Source organism: Simochromis diagramma, unplaced genomic scaffold (genome assembly GCF_900408965.1).
Source record: "Simochromis diagramma unplaced genomic scaffold, fSimDia1.1 OVJJ01000320.1, whole genome shotgun sequence".
NCBI classification, from domain to species: domain Eukaryota; kingdom Metazoa; phylum Chordata; class Actinopteri; order Cichliformes; family Cichlidae; genus Simochromis; species Simochromis diagramma.
Window position 1 is genome coordinate 11,003,008 of NW_024386773.1, and position 18,401 is coordinate 11,021,408.

An 18,401-nucleotide genomic window follows, 5' to 3' on the forward strand; every position below is an offset into this window, starting at 1 on the left:
AGCATCAGAATGAGGAAGAAAGGTGATTTGAGGGAGTTTGAATGGTTACAATTTCCCACACATGCATCTCTAGAGTTTTCAGATAATTGTCTGGGAAAAAAAAAGAAAGAAATATCTGTTACATCCAAGGTATGTGGAAAAGCATTCTTTGGTTGCACAGCGCGTCACATCTTGAAGCAGAAGGGCTATGGCATTAGAGGGCCACAGCATGCAACACTCCTGTTACATGCTAACCACAGGAAACTGAGATTACAATTCACACTCTGGCTAACCCAAATTGTACAGTAGAAGACTGGGAAAAAATTGCCTGGTCTGATGAGTCCCAATTTGTACTGCAGCATTTGGGTGGTACGGTCAGAGTTTGGCTTAACCAACATGAAAGAATGGACCGTCCTGTCTTGTATCAATAGTTCAGGCGACCGGTGGTGGTGCAAGGGTGTAGGGTTATTTTCTTGGTACACTTTGGACTCCATAATACCCACAGGCTATAGTTGTTTCTTAAGTAAATCTGACCTCACTGGTTTTTCCTTATCAAAAGTGAGGAAATATATATATAAATAAAAAACACCAAACTGAATGTCCTTTTTTATGTTATTTAAACAAGTTATTGGCAATAATACCTAAAACACTATAATTCCTGTAGGAGGGCTAATAAACAGATGAATGCATGACAAAATTTAGGATATATTTATTAAAGATACCACTTTCCAGCCTAAAAAAAAAAAGTACTGTAAAAAATATAATTAAAAACAGAGGAATACCCAGCATGGCAGGATGCGATATTAATCAAAGCTATGATTGGCTACATTTTTTTCTTATAGTGATTTGTTATAAAGGACAAAGACATGATGATCAGAACAGTTTTTACAACAGCACCTGCATATAACCATCAGAGTCTACATAGTTATTGTAACTACATCATTAAATTAATAGACAACAAAACATGACATGACATTACGGCACTAATCAGATTATTTGTTGTGTTAAAATAAGATGCAGTAATAAGTAAGGACTACTGGGTTTTTAATTAAAAAAAAACAAAAAAAAAAAGAACACTAGTGCAAACTAAAACGACTCTGTAGCCTACACTGGTCAAAGGTTGAGTTACTGGTGATTATTCTTACAATAAAAAGCGACATACTTGAGACAAAATAAATGGAAAGACACTATTAAAAAAAATTATACATCGTAACAACATAATATGCACCTTATGAAACTTAAACTCAGCTGTAATTGTTCATTACTACCAGCTCTTCATCTACTTCCTACAATAGTGCCCTCGCACGTATTTCAAATAAATCTAATAAATACAAACAGCATAACAGTGTTTGAAGGGGTCATTTGTTTAAAAAAAAGGAAATGATAAAACTCTGGTTATATACAAACCTATATCTTATTATGAAATGTGGATGTTGCCACAAGCAGATCGGTTAATTAGATGAAACCACCATGTCCAGTTCTTTAACTCCTTCCTGGCTGGAGGTGAGGCCACAGCTTCCTGCGAGGGGGCTATCAGAGAAATGGCTGGGAGACCTGGGCACTGCAGCTGGAGAAGAAGGGGCCTGGGCTAGACCAGGCTTCTTAGGAGGGATTGGTGGAGGGTTGCCCCGCTCTGCCCTGGGAATGGTGGGCGATTTTATTCCTTGGGGAACCATCCCTGCAGCCCTTCCAATGATTGGAGACAAAGGTGCTGCCAGGCTGCGGTAGTCTGTACCAAAGGGTGAGTTGTTCGATGTGGCGAGCTTCGCCGTAGCACTTTGCTGGGCGGTGGTGAAACGTGACAGGACTTGAGTAACTGTGCTGCGGGCAATCTGCTTGACCGGGCTGGCCTCTGGCGACGAGGTGACGGCCGCAGGAGAGGGGTCCTTCGGCAAGAGAGGAAGAGCAGGCTGCACAGCCTGGGACTGCGGCTCTGGGTCAGGGGTACCCTGAAACTTGTGGCGAGCAGCATGGAAACGTTGATTGATCCCGGCTTGGTAGGGAGACTGAAAGCTTTCTTGATTTGGGCTGGTTGGTGGCCGTTTGGCAAGAACGGGTGAGGCGCAGGGGGAGGAACAAGGAAGAGTTGGAGAAACAGCAGTGGAGGGAGAGAACGATGTTTGGGTCTGAATTGGAGGATTTTCATTTCCATTCTGTGGGCCATGATGCCCGTTAGTCTCTGCTGGACAATGATGACCGTTTGCCTGTGAAGGTGGCTTGTTTCTGTCCTCCTCTATGTCCTCAACCTCAACAGAGTCTACTAATGACTTTCCCGGAGGAACGTTTGTGGCCCACTCCTTTTCTCCTGGCTCAGTTGGAGCTGTAATGGCTCCTCTAGTTTCCTTCATTGTGTTCACTTCCTCCAGCTTCCTCTTGAGCTCTTCTACCTGATTACAAGAAAAATAAAAAGATATGCAGAAATGTGACTCTGCACTAAGATTCCCCTGCTGTAGTAAGTTTATATGAAATTAGAAATTTTGCCAAATGTGCATCCTCCATAGTGATGACTGCGCAAACCTGATGCTGTAGCTGACAACAGTGAGCTTCCTCCTTCTTCAGTCGTGAGCGGAGCTGTTCACGCTCTGTGTCAAACTCAGCCAGCTGCTCCTCCACTCTCGCCTCCATCCTCAGAGCTTTTGTCCTCTCATCCTCCAGTTCTTTTCTAAGAGACTGACAAGTCTCTTTTTCCTACATCAGAAAAAGAAAATCAAAAATCGAATATGCCCAAGCACATACAGGTGCTAGGCAATGATGGGGTTCCAAATGTTTTTATACCTTTTCGAGTTTACGGCTCAGTTCGCTCAGTCGGTGTCCCTCCTCCAGAGCTCTGGCACTGGCCCACTTGCACTCTTTGGCCAAAGCACAGGAGAGCTGTTTGTGCTGAGCCCGCTCGTCCTCTAACTGGTCAGTAATGCGCCGCTGTTCTTTCTCCAGCCGGCGGACCTGACTCCTCTCAAATTCCAGCTAGCAACACAGAGAAGAAAAAATTAAATTAAAAAAAAAAAAAAATCTGAAAATACACTGATTTTCATAAACACACTATGGCTGCTTAAACATCTGAAAATTACTGATTTAGCACATTTTGGACAAATATTTGATGAGTCATCAGTGAGAAGGCACCTGTTGTTGTAAGCGCTCCCTCTCCTTTTCCAGGATATAAGTGACATCATCTCCCTCCGCTGTATCCTCTGCATGCTTCCTCTTTTCCTCCTCCAGGTCTGCAATGACCTGAAGGAAACACAGCAGGGAGACAAAATCTGAGTTTGGCCTGCTAAAAAATAACATTAATACTGATTATCTCTAAAACAGTTAAACAAGTTAAATGGGGCAGCGGCCTCCTGGCCTGGTGGGCTTTGGAGGTACTGCATATGCGGTATTTTACAGAAAAATAAAATCTTTTGAATATGCAACTTTTTTAGTTCTAAATAAATAATAAACAACAGTAAATATAATAAATAATATAAATATGAATCATTTGACTGAATATTTGCATTATGAAAAGTCACAAAAACTCATAAAAAGCTATTTTAAAAACCCTTTTTATTCACAGTGCATTACAAGCCAGCACTTCACTGGCTACTGCCTCATTTATGTTTTCTTTCTCAAACGCTGAGGATTACTTTTAACTTTTTTCCCCCTCCAAATCATCTCATTACCAGCGCTTCTGATTAAGGACGACACGTCCACCCACCCTTCTGTGCCTGCTCTCAGCTGCAGCCAGCTGGGCCAGCATCTTCTCCTGCATTCTCCTGCAGTGGCTCACCACCAGTTTGAGGACCACTAGAGGGTTGGAGGTGGAGGAAGAACAGCCAGCCTCTTTGTCCTGGCCCCCCACAGCCTCACTGTCTCTCTGCAAAGCCTGGAAGGGGTCACTGAGGTTGTACCTTCCATAGCGCTCCTGAATGAATAGCTCTTTACGCTGTGCCTGCAGGGGGGGCGGAGAGAGAGAGAGAGAGAGGAGTCAGCCTTTTTCCACACAATGTTTGTAACTGGGCTGTAGCAACTGTATCAGTTTTCTGGCTTCTCAGACTGATCAGAATCTTAGCCATTATTGCCTTTTTAGAATGGAGGGCAACGAAACTTGGTACACGTTGTTGTTCTTGGAGTATTTAAAAGTAGAATGGGAGGGAGAGCCTTCAGTTTTCAGGCCCCTCTTCTGTGGAACCAGCTTCCAGTTTGGATTCGGGAGACAGACACTATCTCTACTTTTAAGATTAGGCTTAAAACTTTCCTTTTTGCTAAAGCATATAGTTAGGGCCGGACCAGGTGACCCTGAATCCTCCCTTAGTTATGCTGCAATAGACGTAGGCTGCCGGGGGATTCCCATGATGCATTGAGTTTTTCCTTTCCAGTCACCTTTCTCACTCACTATGTGTTGATAGACCTCTCTGCATTGAATCATATCTGTTATTAATCTCTGTCTCTCTTCCACAGCATGTCTTTCATCCTGTCTTCCTTCTCTCACCCCAACCGGTTGCAGTAGATGGCCCCGCCCCTCCCTGAGCCTGGTTCTGCCGGAGGTTTCTTCTTTTTAAAAGGGAGTTTTTCCTTCCCACTGTTGCCAAAGAGCTTGCTCATAGAGGGTCATATGATTGTTGGGTTATTCTCTGTATCTATGAAGCACCTTGAGGCAACTTTTGTTGTGATTTGGCGCTATATAAATAAAATTGAATTGAATTGAATTAACCTATGAATCATTCCAAGGGAACCTAACTGAAGTAATGAGCCAGTGCTCCGTGTATGCATAACAGGCAAATTAACAAAGAACGAATTTTAAATTGTATCTTTAGGCCCTCCGTTATTAGCAGACTGTCACAAAAACACAAACATTTGTTACCACCTCTTTAAATGAATGTGCAAAAAATGCCAAAGATAACAGTTTTACAGGCATAAAACTGTGTTTTTGTGCCAACAATATTAACGATATTAACCAAAGCGCTATTATCAGAAAATGTAGCATATCTCGGGTTTTCGTGCAGTGTTTCCTTTAAAGATTTGTGGAGACTGAACGATTGGATGACAAAGAAAGAAGCAACAGGCCTAAAAAACTATCTACACCAAATATCTGAAAGTCATGTCCTTAAGACATTTGGAGGAAGAAAAAAAAAAGACAAGAGACCTGACACATAATCTAAGAGACGCATCTGGCCTTTAAGTTGATCCATCTATTGTTCGCTGAAGTCTCATCAGAAAAGTCTCAAAGGAAAGGTGGCTGTCAAGAAACCATTTTTAAGGAAGAGAAGCAGGGAGAAAAGATTGAAACACTAGTGGCAACAGGTCTTTTGAAGTGATGAATAAAACCTGAACTTGAAATGCACACAGGACGTACAGAGTATAGATTATTCTTTATAAGTTATTCTTTAACTATCCAGACATGTATTTAACAAGAGTCATTAACCTACTGTGAAGATAATATCTGACTCTGCACCGCTGTATCGTAAGATATTCACTTGACCCTGAGCACTATTTCTGCATTATATGATATTGGATGACACATATGCCAACACCAGAATATGTATGACAGTAGGGCTGTTCATATAACGATATATATCCAATGACGATATAAAAACGTGCATGTTTCATTTTACGCTATCGTTTGTTTCCTGGTGTCGCAAAATAAACTTAACGGCAATATTTATTCATCGTTTTGATGGTCACTGTAGTGGCTATATTAATTTCTTAAAGTTCTCTCTTTCTCTTATATTTAATATAACCACACTACAGATGGACAAGCGCCTGTTTTTATGCGTTGTGGTTAGCAACAACGACGGTAACAGCATCGCGTGTGCGCTTGTTTATGTTCCACATAAACCTTTCACAATAAAGCTCAAGATCCTGTTGAGACTTTTCAAAATAAACTGAATCACGTGAAAGAGCAGATTATTTACGGGTGAGAAGTAAAAAAAAAAAGAGAAATAAACCTTAGACTCAAACGTTAGAACAGGCTGTTCCCCGCAGCACGCCGTGTAATAAATACTCACAAAAGAAAACGGCGGCCGTTACAACTTATGTCTAAAAATGTATCGTTTCATGCATCGGTTAAAACACTCTACTCCAGCTACATGACGCGCAGCTGGAAACACTTCCCGCAAGTCGAGCTGCCCGAGATTCACAGAATTTAAAGAAAATGTTACATTTTTGTGATTTATATCGTTATCGACGATAGAATTCTTATATCGGGATATGAGATTTTGGTCATATCGCACAGCCCTATATGATAGCCAATTTTATCAGCTGACATCTCTTGTGTTCATGAACGGTTTCTTAAGTTCTCCAATAGACCCACCATGGGGTTGTTGTTCATCTAGTACCATCATCACGTCAAAATAGTTCTGTTTGTGAATAAATACTTGCAAAATTGAATGAATATTAATCTTCGTGCATTTTACCTGGTTGCATCAAAATGCCTCCGTACTAAAGAACAATCTCATGAACAGAATTCCACTCTAGTATATAATGCTTCTCTTGGTCGGTAAAAAATATATCTTATCTCAATTAATTTAAGCAGACAGTATCAATCCACAGCACAGAGTGTGATTATGAAATGATTTAATAGCTTTAATCTCTGGCAGCAATGACATTAACACATGCTGCTATCTCTTCCCTTCCATGAAAAGAGGAAATCAAGCGCCGTTTTCAGCACACCATGATTATCATTTCTAATACTGATGGTAAAGATGTAAAGAAGCAGTACTTAGGGGAAGAGAGAAAAAGAGAGATGGAGAAGGAGATGTTTAAAAAACAAAATAAGAAAAAACGCTAACAGGAAAAAGAGCAACAGATGGTCCGCGTGTCGGTCTATCTTTAGCAGGACAGCTGCACCAGACTGGGCCTCGGCCAAGGGAGACCTGTTCTGTTTAACTCATGACAAAGGAGGAACAATAGCAGCCACACATTTCAGGTTTAGAAGATGTCTTTAGGCCTGCCCTGAAGAGGTACTGCAGAGGGAGGTAGAGAGAGAAAGTAAGTGAAAAAGAGAGAGCGGGAGAGGAGGGCTGTAGCAGAGCCGGCAGTGTCTTAGTGAGGTTTCAACAAAAGAGGATGAAGAGATTAAAGAGAGCGGTATCAGCTCTGGCAGGGTGAGGACAGAGCTCCTGAAGACTGATACCAAGATTACTTGAAAGGTTTAAAGTGTTGTCAAAGTGTGGAAAGGCCTGCAGAGCAATAGTCATCCATTCTTTTACAAAGCCTGTAAGAAAAGCAAAATAAGTAATTAAAATCTTTGCATCTTGCTGCAGTTCACTGGCAGCATTTATTAAGGAGTCCCGTGGTATAAAAAGCCCACTGTGGCTGACAGATTAGCCATCATGGTGGATAACTACCGAGCTTAATAAATTGACTATTGCATGAGCACATCATAAGCTTCCTCGGGCAGAATATAATTGATACAAAAGTGCCATTAGCCATTAGTAGTTGTGGAGAGATTCTGCCATAAATGAAATTTCACAAAACAAAATAGACATTTGCTAATCGAGCGGGGAGAAAACGTGAGCTGAAAAACACCAAGATCCTTTATAATGCTGTACTCAATTCTATAGAACTAAAATGACAGTGTCAGATCAAACTCTAACTGCTTTTAGGAAGTTCTTCAAGTTCACTTAGTTGTTTCCAGAAAAACACCGGGAGTGTTCACCAATGGCTTTAGACAGAAAATCAAAGTTCAAACATAATTTCACGAGCGATCAGAAGCTTTACGGCTATCGTTTTCTCAATCCTCAATGTTGGCTCATTTGGCACAAAGCGAGCAGGACAAGGCTGCGAGGCTTCGCAGCTGTTATTTGATCTAGTCCGCTGAGGACGGTGTGAAGGCGGATCAAACAGAATGGAGGGTGAAACAGGAAAACACGGGTTGCCCGAGAGAATTCAAAAATGCCTCTCAAATGTGGGCACTATCGAAAGCCCAATCACCATTAAGGAACTCAGAAGCAGACTTTTGTGCTATGCAGGACATCTACTCTGTTGTTCTTGTACCGACTATGTTATAGGGAGCAAATAATGTTTATACTGGGGCTAAAAATACATACATCACCTAATTTTAAAGAGAAGTCTGAAAAGCTAAATCTGTCTGCAGAGCTGGCCCACAGCCCACTCCTGTTCCCGTCAGTGACTGTCTGCTCTGATGTGTCGCTTTACAGGCCAAGACTAAAAAACCTTATATGGGAGTTTCCATTCTTGCCTAAGTTAGTCATATAAAATGACACTTAAAGGGAAAATAAGACTAGATTTATAAGTCATTCCTTACAGAGGAGAAAGCTACTTAGAAACATATGCATAACTAAAAAAAAGTTCTCATTTCTTTCCTTGTTTATGTCTAATTATTCAGCCTGCACTGTTTACACTTTAATATACGTGGATAACGGGCCTTTAAATTGTCAGGATTTTTTTTTTTGATAAATTCACAGCACCCCCTCGTTACACAAATGTTTACTCATAAACACAGACTGTGCTTCTCTCTCTCCCTCCACAGCCCTTCAGCGCACAGACAGATGTGTACTTCCTCAGCACAGAGAGAGTTTGTTTTCCTCTGCATCGCTTCTCTGTAAAGGGAAAAAAAAACCAATTCCTCATGCTACTTCATACTTAGCGCCCACACCTACCACAGTATTCATCGCATCATACAGTACATGTACAACACCCATAAACACTCAGGGCATGGTTGTTATGCATCACAGTCTAGTTTCATTATTTACGCCTTTGTCAGTTGGCAACAGTTCCTGGCAACCTGTGGGTGCTTTTTCTTGGGAAGCTGTCTTTTTGCCATGGCTACGTTGGTTCAAATCCAGCTTATCTTTTGCTGACATATGCCTCAAGTCTTTCTGCTATGCAGTGTTAGTGACAAGATTGATAAAATAAAAAGTTATGAATAACTTTCTACCCTGGAATCCTGTATACTGTATGTCAGATGTTGTTAATGCATGTCATTAGCATTCTATGGTAAGGAAAAGGCTATCTAAAACCACTATCCATCACTGAAGTGCAAAATATGTTATGTTATCTGATAGCGAATCTAATCAGCTGATGCATCACAGCCCAACAAACAAAAGTGCTCTTTCCTATTTCAGCACCTAAACACAGCACAAGGTACGATTTTGAAGTAGCTTCATTTGGAAGCTCTTGTCTGCCACACCATGTGAACCTGACAGTTAATTAAAGGCTAATTTCCATATTCGAGTCCCTTTTGAACATAAAGACTCATATTCCTTTCCCAAACCAAAGGGACTACTGGATCACTGCAGGGTTTTGTGTGCCAAATATAAGCGTTGCCAGAGACTCACTTCCTTTTGAAAGCCACAGTGTGAGCAGCTGCAAAAGTGAGTCACAAGGGGAAAAATGCAGCAGATAGTTAGAATGCCACTGATAGTTCTGCATAATTAAATATAGAGTACCACAGAAGAAACACGCCATTAACCTCACATCCTGTACTTGCCGTACAATACAATGTCCTGTAGAAAATCACTGATAAAAGATTTGGAAAAAACACAGAAAGTAGACAACAGATGAAACTTGACAGTTTTTATACTTTTAAAAGCAAATATGTGAAGAGTTTATCACACATGTGATACAGTTTATCTGTGTCTGTTTTATTACTATGGAAAATTGTGTTAAAGCTAAACACCTCTCACATGACGGTGACAGTGTGGCACTGACACATCAGATAAAACCAACATGAGTGGCCTTACTTCTCCAATTACTGCTGGCAGACTTGCTAATATCTGCAACGAGCAATGGATACAAGTTACTCTTATAAAGTACAAATATTAGACAAACTCAAACTCAATTTTTATGGGGAATCACATTTTGTTGCAATCTATCCACAGTGGACAAGCAAAAGCCCAAAATTTCAACCTCGTTTATGTAGATAAAATGAGAGAATTAAATGCCTGAGAACTTTGCACATAACTTTTGGGTGTTTTTTTGTTTTTTATGACAGTCCCTTCAACGGCAGTTACAACATTTATCTAACAGACAAACTGCCATTCATAAATCCATGCAACAACAATGGAAGATCTGGTTATGGGGGTGCTATTTCTCTGATAACAATCCGCTTTTCATGTTAGGACGAGACCCAAGGTGCCATGTTTCAAGAGCAGAACAAGAGAAAGGTATGAACTTGTGTTTTCACTTTAGCAACTCATTTAGAAAAACTAGAACCCTGCAGCGCTGGATGATTAAAAATCCTAACTGCATATGACTGGAATTAAAGGCTGCTGTGACTAATACCGATTTTTTTTCCTTGAAAAAACTATTTTTTTTTTACCCATAACTTAGTGATCGCATAATTATTAAAGTACCATAAAACTGTCAGACTGGTCCAACTGAAGGGATGAATGGGTTAAGAATTTGTGTAGATGAAGGCAGCATAGCCATATTCACTTCAAGCTCCCTCCAGTTAAGACCAATGTTTATTTGTTCACTCCTACTCTTGCTCACAGTGAGTCATCAGGCACCCAGTGTGCTGTAACTCTTCTTGCCTTAGATGGCCAGATCCCTGAGGAGATGTAGGAATGTGGTCTAGACACAACACATGAACATTCAGCAGTGTTCCACAAGCTGCCTCCTCTCAAGTTTGTTCTTTCAATGGCACATTTTACAACACGAAAATGACTAGAATTCCAAGTGCGTAAGGGCTGTGAGACGCAAACAGTTACTGGCAGGAATGAAGTATGCAAAGCATTAAAAAAATTTGAAAAAGGCAAAGCCATCTTTTGCAGAAATGTTGCATCATCAAGTTGCTTAACCGCTATTTATCATGCATTTGTGATTTTGTGTCAAAACAACACTTATTATTACATTTAAAAAATATATCTAAATAAAATACAATAGATCCTTAATATAACATAAAAAATTTACAGAAAGCATGAGAAAGCATGTGAGCCTGCTGGTACAGCAAAAGGACACAGAATGGGGAAAATAGCCTGCCAATCCTTTAATTGAAAGGATTGGCCAGCCTAAGGCATTTTAACGTCCGAGCTGGTGGCTCTGCGTCAAACTGACAGTCTAAACTCTGCAACAGCAAGTTCAAAGTGAGTGCATGTGCACTGTTCACTGGTTCATCTATTCACTCCAGTGTATGGTATACGTAAACAATGCCCGGAAAGATTTAGTCCATTCTCTCAGACACAGAGAGTAGTTCTCAGATTAGGCAAACTCAGAGAAATTTTAGCTTAACGGTCACAGAAAATAGCCTTGTGCAGCAAACTGTATGCTACTAAAAATCTAGATGACAAGCAAGGAGAAATGTTTTGTAGGCTACATATAACTCTTTACTTGGGCTACCACTTATGTACATTAACTAATGGACAAATCCCTCTCTCCTCTTTTGAAAGATGATTTGCTGATAAATAAAGATAGGCTGAGATACTGGATGGATATATCAGGGCATGCTTTGGAGTGCTTCTCTTGCTATCTGTCTTTACCATCCTTTTCAGAGGCCACTTCTAAGGTCAGATTCTCTTCCATTCGTCCTGCCTACAGCGTACCACAAAGTCCTGATCTTTCCTTTTTCTGTTACATCTCCTCCCTCTTCACCACATTTTGATCACTTTTAAGGATATTTCTTATCACTTCTACACAGATGACATTCTGCTGTTTAACTCTTTTAAGGCATAAGATATATCTAATGTTATGATCTTGCATATGTGCTTAGAATTCTATTAAAAGTTGGATGGCTGATGACAATTTTCTCCAACTTAATGAAGAAAGAACAGAAGTTCTTGATTGTGCGCTGGACAGAATGTGTCTAAAGTAATGGAAACTCTAGATTTCCTTGTCACTATCGCTGAATTTTCATTTAGGAACTGTGGGGTAACTTTTGACTCCTTTTTCACTCTGGGATTCTCGCATTCATTTCTGTTTTGCTCTTAGTTTTATCGCTTAAGAAATATTGCCAAGTTGAGTTCCACTGTGTCATGCTCTGAACTGGAAATTGTTATTCATGCTTATATTTCATAACATCTGGATTAGTGTAATTCATTGCTCACTTGTCTTAACAAAGCTTCCCTGGAACGTCTGCAGGTTATGCAGGACATCATGATTACGTCTTCTAAGTATTAGCATATCACATCATTGGTAGTTCATTTGCAATGGCTCCCCATTAACGTCACTCCACTTTAAGATTCTGATTTTGACTTTTAGGGGTCTGCACAGACAAGCGTGAGAATAAATTAGTGAAGTTTTACTTGGAGTTCATTTGTAGGATAAGAGACTCACTGCAGAGCCAGCTCATTATATCAGTTCATTATTTAATTGTACTTGAAGTACTTGCTCATGCTAATCAGCTTTTGCTAATCTGATGAAAGCGTTAATGTTTAAAGATCGTTCAGGTAAAGACTGAACTAAAAATGCACTCACATTTTTTGTGACAACCTAATTTGGATCAAGTCCTCCTGTCTGTAGCAGAAAGATTTTAGTAGTAGTTTTTCTAAATAACAAACAAAGACGGGGAAATGGAAATGAGTCACACCCCAACTACGTATCTATAGATTAGTATCTAGAGCCTTGAACAGTGGTTATTATAATGGGTTTATAGTTATAACATTATTCTGGATGAAGATTTCTAATGCATGAACGCTGTGGTAATATACGTGCTACTCCTCATGTTTCCATGTCTCTACACCAAGGTCAAAAGTGAAAACTTAGCATGATCCAAGATCCATAATATCCAAATTAATGGATAAATACACCGGTTAGAAATAAAACCAAAACGACCCTTTAAGCAGACAGCATAAATGAACAGCGATGGCTGCATGCAGGAGATATTTGAGATATTTCTATGGATAAATTAATTGCTGCTGTGAAAGCCTGTCATTGCTGAATTCATTCTGAACACTGATTTACTGCCAAAACCACGAGCGTTGAATAGCCACTTTTCAGCCTCGGGTGTGAATGTTTTACATTAAAAAGACATTTTGTGCAGAGAATTTATAATAACACGACAACGTTCCCAGCTCTGATGACGGGTACCTTTAGGGCTTCAATGACAAGATCCCGGGCCTCCAGCTCTCCCTCCAGGATGCTGAAAAGCATCAACAACTCTGGCTTGCTCAGACTCTCCATGTTCAGTTTGGACTGTGAAGGCAAGACATAAAAAGAGAAAGCCTGTTTTTTGTTGCTCATTGTGATTTATACATTGCGTAATTATTACTCTACTACTGAAGAAAAATCACATGGAAAGTATTAATCTTGCTTTTTTCCCCATAACAGTACTGCAGTTACTCGGTCTTTCATTTCATTGTCAAATAAAGCTTAATGTTTTCCAATTCTCCCAAAATCAGAGATCCAGACAGCCATCTGATCTAACCCACTGATTTATGAGCTTTCTGTGGATTAGTGGTGATTATATTGGGATAGGGTCATTTTACAAAGCAGACTTAGTGTGCAAAATATATACAAAATCTTTTCGGTCTTATATTTGAGGAAACCCGATCATTAGTTTGGATATAGCTTAAAGGTACAGTGACTTTCTCTAGTAAAATGCAATAAATATTTAGCAACAGCGCAATTTCTGTGTTTCTAAGGTTGCTCACTAACATGGACGTGTTGATCAGAGCACACGGATCTCAAATAAGAGACCGTAGCTAGAGACCGGATAATCTCCGAGTAACTTAACTTTCACATCACTTTGTTTCCCAGCTGTGTGTTCCCATCATAATTGGACATTATGGCAGTTGGTTCTTTTTTGTTGTTAAAGTTATGTGGTCTCTTTGTAGTGTCTCTGTTCTCACAGCTGTGTTGGTACTGCTGACAAGCCCTGCGGTGTCCACATCTCAAACATCCAACCACGCTCTGCCCAAGTGAATGCAAGCAGGCCTCTCTTTGAAATGAGATCAAAGCTGTTGATGGCACTGCACTGACGATCCTTTATAGACGAGAATCATCACGTGGGACGTCTGGGATGGATGAACACCCCACCAACTGACTACCTAATAACAGTCATGCACGCTCAAGCTTGAATAACTGAAATATTCTTTCTGTTAAGTGGCTGAAGCATCTAAAAAAATCTCCCTCTTTGCTGTCACCAGACTGTAATCAACACCTGAACAAGCATTCGCTCTGATCTGAGCAGTCTGTGGTCACCACACCATCCCACATCACAAAGTCATCACGAGATATCTTTAAAAAAAGGGGGGGAAAAAGCCACAATATTTCCCAGTCTTCTACAGCGCAAGTTGCACAGAAGCCTGAAGATGAATAGCATTCTTGAAACCTTAGCATTTACACGACGCCTAACAGGAGAACAAGTATGCAGGAATTGAAACGAAATGACCCTGCTGAACTGCATTTACCGTCTACAGCAGCGTCCTCGCACAAAGAAGGCACAGTGTTTTAGTTGTGCCGTTAGAAGAACTCATGGCCTGTGGCCTAACCACAAGGGTAAAAAGCTAATTAAACTACAGCACACACATCTCCCTCGGTTTTGGTTTACAGGCCCGCTTGCTAATTTCACAGGCCAACATAATCACTGTGAGAAGTGTGTGCACTGTGTTATGAGAAGAGTCTGGACCAACAGGAGCCTGCATGTGCCACTGTACTTTTCTAGACCCTCAACATTTTAAAATTGTTCTGCCTAATCCCCCTGAGCTACAGTTGGCAATTATTAGTGTATACAAACAAAGGGTGGTAGCATGGGAAATGCAAATATTCCCACAAGTTCTCCTTGCTCTACTTCCGATGACGAAAGCCCTGTGTCCATAATCTTTTTATCCGTGGTTGTTTTAAGCCAGGATAGCCATGTGCCTCGTCTGCAACACTGTAAACTCCTTAAAACACACAGTTACTTTCGCTGCAAACAAACATTGGAGCAAAGAGGCCTTTGTTTTGTATCTTCTTGTGTTTTTGTATGTAGTATAAGGGGCGAAAAAACCCTCTTTCACCCTAGTACAGCCAAAGTCCTTTAAATACCCCCCTTTTTTCTTTTTCTTTTTAAATCCAAGAAGGATTTCTAAGCTTCCAAATCCCAGTTGTCATACTGACACTATCCAAAGTATGCCAGACAGCAATTTATTTTACATGAAACTATACGAAGCCAGATCAAAAGCCACTCAACCTCATCTGACAGATGATTTCATACTTAGTCAAAGATAAGTTTCGCATAGATTCCTATTTGCAGTCTGAAACCACACAAACTAACGTGAGATGGAGGTCAGCTAGAGGGAAATAAAGCTCGAGAGGTCTCCTGAATTTCCTGCAGCATGTCTAGATACTAAATTGGATTTGTTAGCCAACCTAATTTCTGCACAGGCCACTTAGCTTCCTTCCTCACTTAGCTTCCTCCCTACATGCGGTGATATAGTTTTAAAATAAGAACTACATCGAGTTAAGCAGCTGTGTGTTGTAAGACCGGCGTATGCTCTTCTGTGATTTAAGAGTCGTTTAACAACTGGAGCCGCTGCAACAGAGAGCAGCATTATCAAAGATCAGTCGGTCATCTGAAGCTCAAGATGATGATGACGAGCTGAAAAGTCGTTTGTTTTGTTTTGTTTTGTCTTTTAGGAAAAATATTTAGTCTTAAACTTTTTTTCACAAATGGAAACACGTCAAACGGCTCGGCCTGTACCCTCTCTGCTGAAGCTTTATGTTTTTTTTTTTCTTTTTTTCCCTTCTTTAGACAAAAAGTCTCGGTGCAAAACTGCAAACTATCGTGTACAACTTCATACCGCAAACACAGAAAACGCTGTCAGCGTGACTTCTTACCTTCATGAGGCCCTCGGAGGTCTTTGAGAACTCCAGCATGAACTTTTCTCCTGTCAGAAGATTTCTTTCACTTGATTTGCGTCTTCTGATCCCGTCGCAGCGGAACCCTGGACGGCCAAGAAGCGTCCTGAACGACGGCCGAGCTCGCCAATTGGCGTGAACGGCCGCTGAGTCCTGACCAATGAGAGGCGAGATTATGCGGGAATGGGCAGACTCTGTGACGATCTACTTCTTGGTTTTTGGTTGGACTTCTTTGTTTAGTATTTCTCGAGTTCCTCCTCTGTCTTTACTCTGGAGTGTCTTACAACCATGCAAACCATGCGAACGTCTTACACGTGGTTTACTTTTAGACAGTCACGAAGTGACTTTGTATCTCTGGCATATCGCGCTTTTGTGTAGTAGAGTTTTTGTTGTCCTCTCCTCGAAATAAGCGTGTAATATTTCCCCAGGTAAATCGTGGACATTGATGTGGTTCCGCTTATAATAGTTATATCCTTCAAAAAATACAGAATATCTTTATTTCAGTACTGTAATACCACAGTAGACTAAAGAAGATATTCTATTGCAAGCCCGAAATAAAAGCGCAAATAAATATTAATAGTGCAGTATACTTAACACACTCGAGAGGGGGCTATTCTGCACAGTGGGTTGGTGAATTGGACTGAAACTTATTGTCCTCCTAGAGACAATTATGCGCTGCCCTGCAGCGTAAAACAAGTAAACACATCAAATAAACAGAACCAACAACATTCCCTCTAGCAGCCATTATAAATGAATAATTAATTATAAAGCATTCCCCCCGCCCCCTGATTGGTCAATAATGAATATTGTTGGATTGGGAATTTTCATGAATCATTTTGATTGTGCTGTTTATCTAATTTGGAATCACAGCTGCTATGTTGGATCAAACGTAGAATAAACAGAAAAATCTCAAGTACAATATTTCAAAAATCAAACTTGGTGCAAAAGTGTAAAGGTTGTCACTTTGTGCAACTGACAGCATGAATACGTCATTTTCACACACAAAAAAAACCAAAGAAAGAAAAAAATCAACTTAGTGTGATGTGCACATTAAAACAGTACATAACAAATATAACACACACACACACATATATCACCTCATTAAGAATTTTAAGATATGTCCATGAATATCAGTTATTCCAGCAAAAGACTCGTAGATTTGTGGGATTTCAGCATTATTGACTGCTGTCTGGTGCCACAGTCACTGTAAGAGTCTGCAGTAAGTCTAAGTGCTTTCTGAAAAGAGTGGTAAAAATGTCACAGGGTTGCTGAGGTCACTTGGGAAATCAAAGGGTTTTCAAACTGTAGACGAACTAATATAACAGCCAGTTTCAAACTTTGAGAATTTAAAGCTCCCCAGACGGAAGAAACTGGAGGTATTAAATTTCCTGTGTTTTTGCGTGATTTCAAAGACAGACTTTAATAGTTCTTTGTATCTCATTAATGAGACAACATTGTCTATGATTTTCTAAATCTATAGCAAAGGGGATACAGCTGTGTTGTTGTTTTTGTAGTCGTTATCAGGCGTAGCTCTCCAGATGGCGTGTGCAAAAATCAGGTGAGTTATTCATTGTGCTGAAGATTGAAAACTGTCTCAGAGGAAAGCTGGAGCCCATTCTGCAATACATAATAGCTGCCAGTAGAGTGCAATGCTCTCACGATGCAAGCCAACATTACAATGACCAAAAGGGGCTTTATCACCCAATACACATGCGAGGAATACTAACGAAAATACAAGCTATTCACCGTGGCTGTGGATAAGAATAATGGGTAATTAAGCACTTTTATTATTTTCAGTGCCATTAATGGCTGTCAAGAGGTCATTCTGGTGATCCACTCATGATTATTGGCCACAGGGATTTAAGCTATAACTCTGAATCTAATGCTGAAAGAGAAAAGGGCTTGAAGTTTTAGGGCATACCAGAAAAAGCACAAGTGTGCTTCCTATCTATGACTATGCAGCATTTCTGTGCTATTCGATAACTGTCTCTTTTTTCCCCTCACAGTATCTTGAGGGTATACAGAGAGCAAAGTCAGAGAATTGTCTCTCCTGATAGGCTGCTGGTGAATGGTGTCTTCCCAGCCCTAATAGAATGTCTCTATTTCAGGCTCCTCAATTAACCAGCTCTGTTCAGGCTGCTGACTGGCTGCTGTGAAGAATTCGTGTCCTCAGATCCGTTGTCCCGTGTCCTTGTCTCTCTTTTACAAACAACCGAGTGTGCAAAGTTTTTCATTTAGCTCCGCTTTGTTGTGAAAGCAGTGGGTATAGAGCCTACTGGCTTAAAATTGAACCATCAAGAGGGATTTTCTCAGTGCTGGTCTTTTTATTTAGAACTGATCAAAAACAGTACTTTTGTTAATCATCAACAATATTATAACATGGTTTTTGTTGGACTATTAATGTGAGCGAATGAGTATTTTTATTGAATATGAATATAATTTTAAGTACTTTTTATTTCACAATACTTCTCCAGTTCAGGGGGAAACATAATACTGTACATTATTTTATAGATATAACTCTAAAACAAATGACACACTATCACCCAGCACTTAATAAACTATTTAAATGAGCGACAAGGCCATACTACGCATTACAGCTTTTCACATGTGCCTGTGTGTGTGTTATGATTAATAAATCATTGCCAGAAAATGACATTGTGTTATTTTATTAGTTTGACAGAGTGACTGGTGACTCCAGAAGCGTGCTA

General features: G+C 40.2%; 1 protein-coding gene across 1 annotated transcript; it reads right to left on the reverse strand.

The window, feature by feature from the left end:
• Positions 1 to 671: 671 nt before the first annotated feature.
• cttnbp2nla (CTTNBP2 N-terminal like a) lies at positions 672 to 15,886 on the reverse strand. Its single transcript, XM_040007824.1, has 7 exons — positions 15,673 to 15,886; positions 12,943 to 13,047; positions 3,671 to 3,904; positions 3,100 to 3,207; positions 2,755 to 2,943; positions 2,497 to 2,667; positions 672 to 2,366 (listed from the first exon to the last, which is right to left on the reverse strand). Exons 1-7 carry the CDS (start codon positions 15,709 to 15,711, stop codon positions 1,431 to 1,433), a joined length of 1,782 nt encoding a protein of 593 aa, XP_039863758.1. The 5' UTR covers positions 15,712 to 15,886; the 3' UTR covers positions 672 to 1,430.
• Positions 15,887 to 18,401: the final 2,515 nt, after the last annotated feature.

What these genes read in the sequence shown, in the direction of transcription:
- cttnbp2nla (XM_040007824.1), bottom strand. Translation starts at nt 15,711, where the DNA reads ATGCTGGAGTTCTCAAAGACCTCCGAGGGCCTCATGAAG. An exon ending in TTGTCATTGAAGCCCTAAAG is followed by an intron (nt 3,905 to 12,942) that starts GTACCCGTCATC and finishes CCCCCCCTGCAG; the next exon opens with GCACAGCGTAAAGAGCTATT. An exon ending in GTTGTCAGCTACAGCATCAG is followed by an intron (nt 2,367 to 2,496) that starts GTTTGCGCAGTC and finishes TCTTGTAATCAG; the next exon opens with GTAGAAGAGCTCAAGAGGAA.